This window comes from Miscanthus floridulus, chromosome 5 (assembly GCF_019320115.1).
Source record: "Miscanthus floridulus cultivar M001 chromosome 5, ASM1932011v1, whole genome shotgun sequence".
Classification (NCBI taxonomy): Eukaryota; Viridiplantae; Streptophyta; class Magnoliopsida; order Poales; family Poaceae; genus Miscanthus; species Miscanthus floridulus.
In genome coordinates this window covers 36,677,396-36,686,315 of record NC_089584.1, presented here as the reverse complement: position 1 = coordinate 36,686,315, position 8,920 = coordinate 36,677,396, and the positions used below count along the sequence as shown (strand labels likewise).

The following is an 8,920-nucleotide window of genomic DNA, read 5'->3' as shown; positions in this document are numbered from 1 at the left end:
GTAACCGCCTCTAACCCAAGGATATGTAGAAATGAGATATTTGTAGAAAAAGTATCAGACAGAAAAACACATGATTATGGTTATTTTATCTGGCTAGTAGAAATTTGTTTTATTTCTCTGAGAGAGGACGGCTTTTATTTAACGAGACCGCCAAAATGCGTATCTCTACAGGGTGATGGTCCGATGGAACCATAGCCTGGACGGCCAAGAGGCCCGTTAGGCAAACCAGGCCCATCTGTTACTTCCCGGTTGATCTGCGGCCGAAACTGGCTAAAAACACTGTTTCGACTGAATTGTTGTGAGAGAAAAACACTGTTCCAGCTGAAAAAAAAGCCGAACAAGTTAAATATGGGGTAAGCCGAACGGGACCCATATCCGTCGCAAAAACATGTAACTCTAGATATGTATAACTTAAGTCAAAATATTTAATTAAATTTATAGAAAAATAACATTATTTAAGTCAAAACATGTAATCATTGATCAAACTTGCTTGGGACTCGGCAAAAACGAGTATTTTTTAAAACGGAGGGAGGAAGGTCCCGTTTTGAGCAGCGGCATCTTGAAAATGCAAAGACGGCATCTCCAAACAAACAGTGCCAACGCCCCGATTCCGTATAAGATTCCGCCTCCGATTGCGATCAACCAACGCAAGCAAGTTCACCGAGCCCGAGGAAACCCACCTCGCGCGCGCGCGTCCGTCTTCGCCCGCTAAACCCGACTCGCCGGCGAGAGAAGAGGAAGCCCATCGCCGACAATGGCGTCCCGTAAGAAGGCTCCGCTTAAATTTTTTTTCTGACCGCCGCCCCACGCGTCCTTGTTGATGTGATGATAAGCAGTAATTCTGATCTGCGCGTGCAGGCGTCAAGTTTGAGAACTCGTGCGAGGTGGGCGTCTTCGCGAGGCTCACCAACGCCTACTGCCTCGTCCCCGCCGGCGCCTCCGAGGGCTTCTACAGGTCGGTCGGTCTCGGCTTCTTCATTCGCGAACCATAAATAAATCTTAGTATTCCTGCTGCGAATCTGCGATCGCAATTGATTGCGTCCTATTGATACTGCTCTGCCTCTGACCGCGGCATGCATGCGGTGTGCTCGAGGGCGAGCTCGCCGGCGCCGTCCCCGTGGTCAGGACCTCCGTCGCCGGCACCAGGATCGTCGGGAGGCTCTGCGTTGGTGAGGACTGCGCGCGCGTCCCTCTTTCATCCTCGTCAATTTGATTTGCTCTGAAGCTTGCCTAACATGATTGGTGTTGAGTTTCTCTTGTGTGTCAGGTAACAAGAGAGGGCTGCTGCTTCCCCATACCGCCACCGACCAAGGTACTACGATCATTTGCATATTGCATCTTGAATGTGTGCCCAAAATAGTTGCTCAATCGCATTGTTCGAATCGACCATGGGATCGAAGAGCAGTGGTGAATTCAGTAGCTGCTGTTTTGGGGCTGATTGTTTTAACATGTGAGTTGAGAAATAATGGGAATAGGGGATTGATTGTAAACACAGGGCAAGCGTCGCGTCGCATCGCATCGCATCATAAGGTTCCTCTTTCACCGACAGACCACGGTCTGGTGGTCTGACAGACTGTTGTTTCTCCTGTTCCCAGAGATCCAGCACCTGAGGAACAGACTGCCCGATGAAGTGGTGGTCAAGTGCGTCGACGAGCGCCTTTCCGCCCTGGAAAACTGCATTGCCTGCAACGACCATGTTGCTCTCACACACCCTGACCTCGACAAGGCAAGCCCCCTTGTTATACTCTTGATTCTCAATACAGTTGACATATTATGCATATACATTCCTGATAAGCAAAGCAGCTGGTCCAATTCAGAATGCCTGCCGTCCTGCTCTCATGTGAGGTGTGTGACAGACCGCCTCTCACCTTGCTAATTTTCTCTGGAACAGGAAACTGAAGAAGTCATCTCAGACGTTCTCGGTGTAGAGGTGTTCAGGCAAACGATTGCAGGGAACATCCTGGTTGGGAGCTACTGCACCTTCACCAACAAAGGAGGACTCGTAAGCTCATTAACAAAGCCACATCTTGTCACCGCGAGCAGAGTTGAAATCGGATACTGAACGTGAACGGTAACCCCTGTGTTTTTCATGTGCGTGCACCGTGCAGGTTCACCCCCAGACGTCGGTAGAGGACCTGGACGAGCTCTCCACGCTGCTGCAGGTGCCCATGGTCGCCGGCACCGTCAACAGGGGCAACGAGGTCGTCTCCACCGACATGGCCATCAATGGCCCTGTTCGCTTTGCTAAAAAGTCATGACTGAAAGTATTGTTCGCTGATTTGTTGCGAGAGAAAAACATCATTCGTTCGCTAAAATAGTATGGCTCATAAGACAAGCAAATAGAACAATGACTGGACGGCCTTCTGCGCCTCCGACACCACCACGGCGACTGAGGTGTCGGTGGTCGAGAGCGTCTTCAGGCTGAGGGACCCCCACCCCCCAGGGGCGCTGGGTTCGGACGTCAAGAACTCCATGGTTCAGGATTTCTTTACGACTTGAGTTGAGTTGGGACCTTCTGCGCTTTTGCCAGAGCCAAGGCAAAAAGCTCCTGCGGCTGCATTGCTGTATCATTGAGCAATAGCATTTGTATCGTGAAAAAATACTATCAGAAATTCAGAAGTAAAATGTTTTTCTTTCCTAGCATTGCCACGCTAGCATTCCCCTTCGAGGAATAGATAGATCGGTTCACACGCCAAGTTTCAAATGAACTAGTACAAAAGCAATTGAACTGATGGCCCTCCATAAAAAACACATTTATAGCAAAATAAGTACCACTACATTGCTATACCAGCACAGCGCTATGGCAGCCAGCTGCCCACAAAGCTGTTGAGCATGTCAAGAAACCTGCAAACTATTTCATCAGCTGCAGCCTGCAGGTTTCAGAAGCCACCGTCAAACTTTTTAGCTCACAGCTGCCAATTCGGATTTGGAACCGCAAAAGGCCAATGATGTGCGAAAGGCTCATCTTGATTCTACTGGATCAATGAAATGGATAACAAAATAAAATATATGAAGAGATAACACACATTATGTCTAGGGCACTTTATCAAAATTTCTATGACTCAAGAAGTTCAGCAAGGCGAGTCCAAATGCAAACAGACACTAGTAGTTCATTACAAGACTAGGACGTTATTACCTCACCATATTCTTTAGCAGAATGCCAAAAACAGCACATGCGTTGCATGGGAACATGATGGATCTCACACTACTCCAGAATCTAATCGAGCAAGTCTGATATTGACTTCTTCTTGACAAACGGATCAGTAGCCGCAATCAAAGTTGCCAAGGCACTGTTGGGGAAAATGTTATCAGCCTTCATCCTCTCTTTGAATCCATAAGCAGGGGCCTTAGCATGTAGATAGGAATGGAGCAGCAACTGGTACATCCTGATCCTCCCAGTGTAGCCGATCTGCCGCAACTTGTTGAACACTTTCTCAGAGTTGTGGATGTCTCCTTTCTTTGAGTAGCTATCAAGCAGCTTCATGTACGAGCTGTAATTAGGCTTGATGTAGTTCTTCAGAGATAGCTTGTGCAACAGGGACTCGGCTTTCTCCACCTCTCCGGCGTCAACATATAGCTTCACAAGTGCATCCAAAGTTGAGGTCCCAAACTTGACATGGTTCTCATCCATCCGCTTTACTAGTTCCTTACCTTTGTCTAAGAGGTTCTGATCAGCATACACCTTTAGCAAAGAGTTGTAGAATTTGGAAGAGAGTGTTTTCCATTTCACAAGCATATCCTCGAAAACCTTCTCTGCCTTCTCAACATCACCAAGTTTACCAAAGGCCTCTATAGCAGACAGGCACTCATCTAGGCGAGTATTATCCTCGCACACCTTCCAAATTCTTTCCACATCATCACTATTGCCCAGAAAAGCATGTAAAGGTAATAGAATCTTGCAAGCAGCACGATTTTTCTGGATATCATCACCCTCCATAGACTCCAAAAGTGTCTCTGCTTTCTCACGCTGACCATTAAATATGTAGTGCTTGGCAATTGTAGCATTAAACATGAGATCTGGCTCAATGCCATCTTTCTCCATTGATTCAACCACTTTCTCCATAGCTTCTATATCTCCAACCAATCCCTTGGCATCTACAAGGAGCTTGTAAGTAAACAGAGATGGTTTCACATCCTCCTTTTCCATCATTGTGAGAACATCAGCAATCTTCTTCTTGTCCAACCTTTTGTAGAGTAGCAGAAGCTGATTGAAAGAAAATGTTGTAGGCGGAAATCCAAGATCCTTCATCCTATTAAAAACTTCCTCTGATTTTTTCACATTGGCTGCAGCAACACAATTGGCCAAAAGTGTTCTATACGCAACCTCACCCCTATGAGATGCAGGAATTTTCTCAATATACTGTTCTGCTTTATGAAGACCATAGACCTTAGCTGTTAAATCAACGCGTGCAGCGTAATCACGCTCTACAAGTTCGAGCAGCTGTGATTTTTGAACCCATTCAACAAGCTGCAGAGAAATAGTGACAACATTATTTCACAAGACAGAACAGCACGCATATGATGATACGAAGGTACACAATCACCTTGATACAACATCAGTTATCTATTCATAGCATACAGTGCATAATTGAATGTTTAATTGAGTGATTGTTTCTGATTATAGATTATCAAATAATGGGCATCCTATCTGGATTTTGGAAAGTGGTAGCATGAAGTTGAACACGTGCATTTAGAATGAAGGTTGTTATCATTATTCATTATTTTTTAAACCAACTATAAGTGTGCACCTACATCACTAGCTGTGTTGCTTTCCTCAGTGGTATTGTACGACTACTACTGATGCATACATAGCATAAATGTACTGGCAATTGATAAAGGTATAAATTAGAAATGCAAAGAAAGACTCCAGAATTAAGTATAAAGAAAAAATAGTAAGAAAAATGAGTGAGCAAAGTTATACTGAGCAGAAAGCAACAAATAGCCTTTTGCAATAAACAAAACAAAAGCACCAAGACGTTACTTAGAACTATACAGAATCACAGATACACCAGCAAAGATGCAGTTTGCATATCATTCATATGATCTGGTATTATCATGCTATGCTTTCATTAGGCAACATTTTAGCCAACCCCTTCTAAGCTTTACTTAAGGATCTTTGCACTTTTCTTGTCTTTACCCTCTGTAAGATGATTAAAAATAAGTACAGGGAAAAAATCTACATGCTAAGTACCTATTTTCACCTTAAAAAATCTGCATTTAAATATGAACTGATCAAACAAATCTTGCGCCTGGGAGCACCAGCCTGTGCCTGGCAGGTTTTCCAGGGTCACAAGCAAACATGCTTTTATGTTGCTGGTTAAATACTTATTTTCACATTGAACAGGTTATTGCAATTTAAGGAGTAAAGGTAAAGCATATCATTCGTTTCACATATTATCCAGCGTACTAAGTGTTCTTAAAAAAAAGTTAAATATAGAGCCACCTCCTGGTTAAGTACCTCCAATCCAGCATACTAAATGTTCGCACCCGATTTAAATATAAAACCACCTCTCAGTAGGTTAAATGTTAAATACCTCCAAGGCTTTGGAGTACCACTTCCGCTTTCGAAGATTAAGAAGGACATAATAGAGTTCACCCCTATCAAATGCATTGCCATCCTTTGTCCATTTCTCAAGCGTTGAAGTGAGTTGATGCCTCGGAGCTTCCAACACAGTCTTGAGGAAGATGGAACCAGAGGTCCTTTTAATGTACTCCTTCTCAGGTTTTGCATCGGCATCCACATCAGGCAAGCCAATTTCATCAGCGGCATCCTCATCTGAACTATCTTCAGATGTCAAGCCAGCATCATTTTTACCAGCTTCTGGTGGAACCTCGAGATCAGAAAATCCATCCTCCAACTCATCATCCTTGTCACCAGAATTTTCACCTGGCTGAGAAGAGAAACCCCTACTCCAAGCAAACTGGCCAGATGAAAATGACAATTGGAAGGCTGGTGGCTTTGGTTTATGACAGCAGCACGCTTTCTGACAGTCTGCCTCGTGGTGCTCTTCTACATTCTTTGGATCGGCAGTTAGCAGCACCTCAAGACTCGCGCAACCACGGGCACTCACAGTTTTTTGGGCGTGGAACCTGAATGAAGCAGTTAGTAAAAGCTGCAAATCAATTATTAGAACAAATTGCATGCACAACATGACATAGAACAGCGATCCTGAGCATGCTTTCACATGCTGATAAAAAACATGAAAGATAAACAGGCAATTGAATGTGAAGTTGAACAAACAAGTACGAGACATTGCTCTTCGTAAAAAAAAACATCAGATGCACTCATACTAGCCAATCTCACAATATATAAACAAACTATAGACAAGGAAATATAAGAAATCATAACAGATGCGGATGATTTACTCTTAACCCTGGCAATTACATAGATACAGTTATCCTTAAATCGGCACAGAAACACAATACGCCCAACATATTGTTAAGTGATACCAACAATCTCAGCTTGGCAATGAACAATTCAACAAAGATTTAAACTTTATCCCCTCGTAATGTTATACCCGTGTGTTCCAAGCAATCGCGACCTATTAACAGGGGATCACGCATTTCGGAGCGCAGAAGATAAAAATGAACGGATCTACTTGGCGCTACGACGCAATAAGCGCAGCGAATAAGGAGCCCTACGCGGATCAAATAGGCCGCCGCTAAAACGACGGATAAAGGGGGATGACAACAAGAGACCTAATCGGAGAACCAGCGGCCGGGAGGATCACTACCTGAGGGGGTTGCCAGCTCGGCGGAGAGCCCACATGGCGTCGCTGCGAGAAGGTTCCGGGCGGCAGCGGCTGTCGAGAAGGCGTGGAGGAGGGAAGCGTTGAGGGGAACAGGGGAGCCAAGGAGGAGGGGGCTAAAACCCTAGCGGGCGGCTGCCTTTTGGAGAGAGACCGGAGGATGAGTGAGGTCTAAAACCCTAGCGCAATGCGGAGCGGAGGCGCGGCAGAGCGGTTTGGTGACGGCTGTTGCTCCTTCTTTTTTTCCCCTTCGAGTCCCCAACCTGTTTAGTTGAGTTGGGACTATTTATATGCAAAATGCTCGTAAAAATCTAATCTATTTACTAATTCGTACGTAAATGACTATTTTGGGATGGGAAAAAAAACGTAAATGACTATTTTGGGAAGGAAAAAAAAATAAAGTTTTGCATCCATCTTTTTTATTTGGTTGTATAGAGTAGATAAAACCGTAGAAGTGTATTTCTTCTTTTATTTTTCTTTAGGAAAACGGCAAGATGTGTGGCCTCAACTCTCTGTCCGCTGTGGGCTGTGGCCCAAAGGAAAAAATATCACAGGGAGAGAGAGAAAGGGGTCACGGATGAGTACGGAGCGTTCGTCCCTCAGCTCGTCCGCCATGGTTGGTTGCCGAAGCTAGTGGGGAGCTCGGCACCGGCCGGGGGAAAAGGAGTAGAGGCTTGGGGAAGATGGAGGATGGCTTGGAGGTGCTCCCCGTCGACCCAATCGAGCTGCGGTGGCCAGACGAAGGAGATTGACGAAGGCCTGGAGATGCAGGGGAGGGAGAGGACCGCCGCTGGAGCCGGCCATTGGGGCAAGGGGCCGTCGGGGCCGCGCCGGGGCAGGGCGGCGCTCGCGCCCACGCCGGAGCCGGTGCCCGCCGGAGGGAGCACGCGCGGCGCCGTTGTTTCCTTCGACGCAGACGGGAAAAGAAAAAAAAGGAACGAACCCGTAACCATCGTAACCTGGGTAAATATTTGCCCAAAAACAACCGAAAGTAGGGGGAGAGACTTGCTTTCAGTTTTGTATTAGAATATTGTATTAGAATAAAAGCTGTTTTTGACTAAAGCAGGTGTGGTTTTTGGGTCCTTTAGTTGGCTTTTAGATTTTACTAAAGCAAAAATAGGGTCAAAAGCCTAACAAACAGAGCCTTAATCCTCCATGTATGCAGCTAAGGATCATTAGTATATTGTTTGTGCTAGTAAAAATCCATATTGACATCTTGAAAGAAAACAATATGCCATGTAAATAACAATTGTCTGCCGGTGCTAACGTTACGGTGACATTTCGTCCATACACATCAAAACAACCAAAAGACAATATATGTTTCTATAGTAAGAATAAAATGAAATATATACCCTCTCCTGCCTCATTACTACTGATTTCTCCATGATCCATAACATTTGCATTTGCATCTTCTGAAAGCAGTAAACAATGTACTACAAATCCTCCATATTCATCTTGAATTGTCAATATATTTCTTGACAACAGTACAAATAATCCCATTTTACTACAAGATTAGATGGTACCAGCAGGAACAGCCTCCTCGTCTGAACCCCACCATTACCTGGCTCCATTACTTCAATCAAACCTACATCATCAGACTCTGAATCAGACCTGAGGAACTGAACAACATATATGAAATTCGATCACAATTCATAGATGAGACATACAATATATGTCTTGCTAATAAGCATAGAGTGATTTGAGACTTGAGTCCAGAATCAATGTACTCCACATCTGCAATTACAGCCTCATTTCCATTAGTCACAAAGTCTTGGCAAGCAGACGGAGCCTTTTCTTTCTTATTGGCATATTTGTTGGCATTCAACACAGGCTTGGTGATGTAGGATTTAGTAGAATTGTCTTTTCCTTTCTCTAGATCTTTCAAAGCCCTTTCCGACATTTTCACACCTTGTAACCTGCATGGAATATTGGCAGAAAAAGGCATTTAAGAACAAAATGAACAAATTTCAGTCCATTCCTAACAGGTGAAGATTAAAATAGTTAAAAGGTTGTCTCTAGTAATTTTTTTGGAGCATTTTCCATAACAAACAGATTGCATAAAGAGTAGTCAACCAGTCCATGGAACAATGATCAAGTAATAAAACTACAGTGCAAAAACATAATTAGTGGAAGTTGAAATTTAGATGGTTCCATGAGATCAATAATCATCC

At 44.4% G+C, this 8,920-nt stretch overlaps 2 protein-coding genes across 3 annotated transcripts; one reads left to right on the top strand and one right to left on the bottom strand.

Moving 5' to 3' along the window:
- The first annotated feature begins 754 nt into the window (after positions 1-754).
- Positions 755-2,606, top strand: LOC136454519 (eukaryotic translation initiation factor 6-like). Its single transcript, XM_066454911.1, has 7 exons — positions 755-764; positions 859-955; positions 1,078-1,169; positions 1,268-1,312; positions 1,596-1,726; positions 1,892-2,002; positions 2,109-2,606. Exons 1-7 carry the CDS (start codon positions 755-757, stop codon positions 2,256-2,258), a joined length of 636 nt encoding a protein of 211 aa, XP_066311008.1. The 3' UTR covers positions 2,259-2,606.
- Positions 2,607-3,027: 421 nt separating this feature from the next.
- On the bottom strand, positions 3,028-7,040 carry LOC136451966 (pentatricopeptide repeat-containing protein At1g80270, mitochondrial-like). Of its 2 annotated transcripts, none has more exons than XM_066452641.1 (3): positions 6,735-7,040; positions 5,535-6,090; positions 3,028-4,468 (listed from the first exon to the last, which is right to left on the bottom strand). In XM_066452641.1, the coding sequence occupies exons 1-3, from the start codon at positions 6,767-6,769 to the stop codon at positions 3,218-3,220; spliced, it is 1,842 nt and encodes a 613-aa protein (XP_066308738.1). In that variant the 5' UTR covers positions 6,770-7,040; the 3' UTR covers positions 3,028-3,217. The 2 variants fall into 2 exon arrangements, with proteins under 2 accessions (XP_066308738.1, XP_066308739.1); XM_066452642.1 differs by having other exon boundaries at positions 5,535-6,113; positions 6,735-6,847.
- Between the last annotated feature and the right edge of the window lie 1,880 nt (positions 7,041-8,920).

Bases quoted from the DNA above. Each gene is read 5' to 3' on its own strand.
- LOC136451966 (XM_066452641.1), bottom strand. From the start codon at position 6,769: ATGTGGGCTCTCCGCCGAGCTGGCAACCCCCTCAG. The intron at 6,091-6,734 runs GTAGTGATCCTC...TGCTTCATTCAG, and splicing joins CGAGCTGGCAACCCCCTCAG to GTTCCACGCCCAAAAAACTG. The intron at 4,469-5,534 runs GTATTTAACATT...ATTTCTCTGCAG, and splicing joins GGTACTCCAAAGCCTTGGAG to CTTGTTGAATGGGTTCAAAA.
- LOC136454519 (XM_066454911.1), top strand. The intron at 1,170-1,267 runs GTGAGGACTGCG...CTTGTGTGTCAG, and splicing joins CGTCGGGAGGCTCTGCGTTG to GTAACAAGAGAGGGCTGCTG. The intron at 2,003-2,108 runs GTAAGCTCATTA...TGCACCGTGCAG, and splicing joins TCACCAACAAAGGAGGACTC to GTTCACCCCCAGACGTCGGT.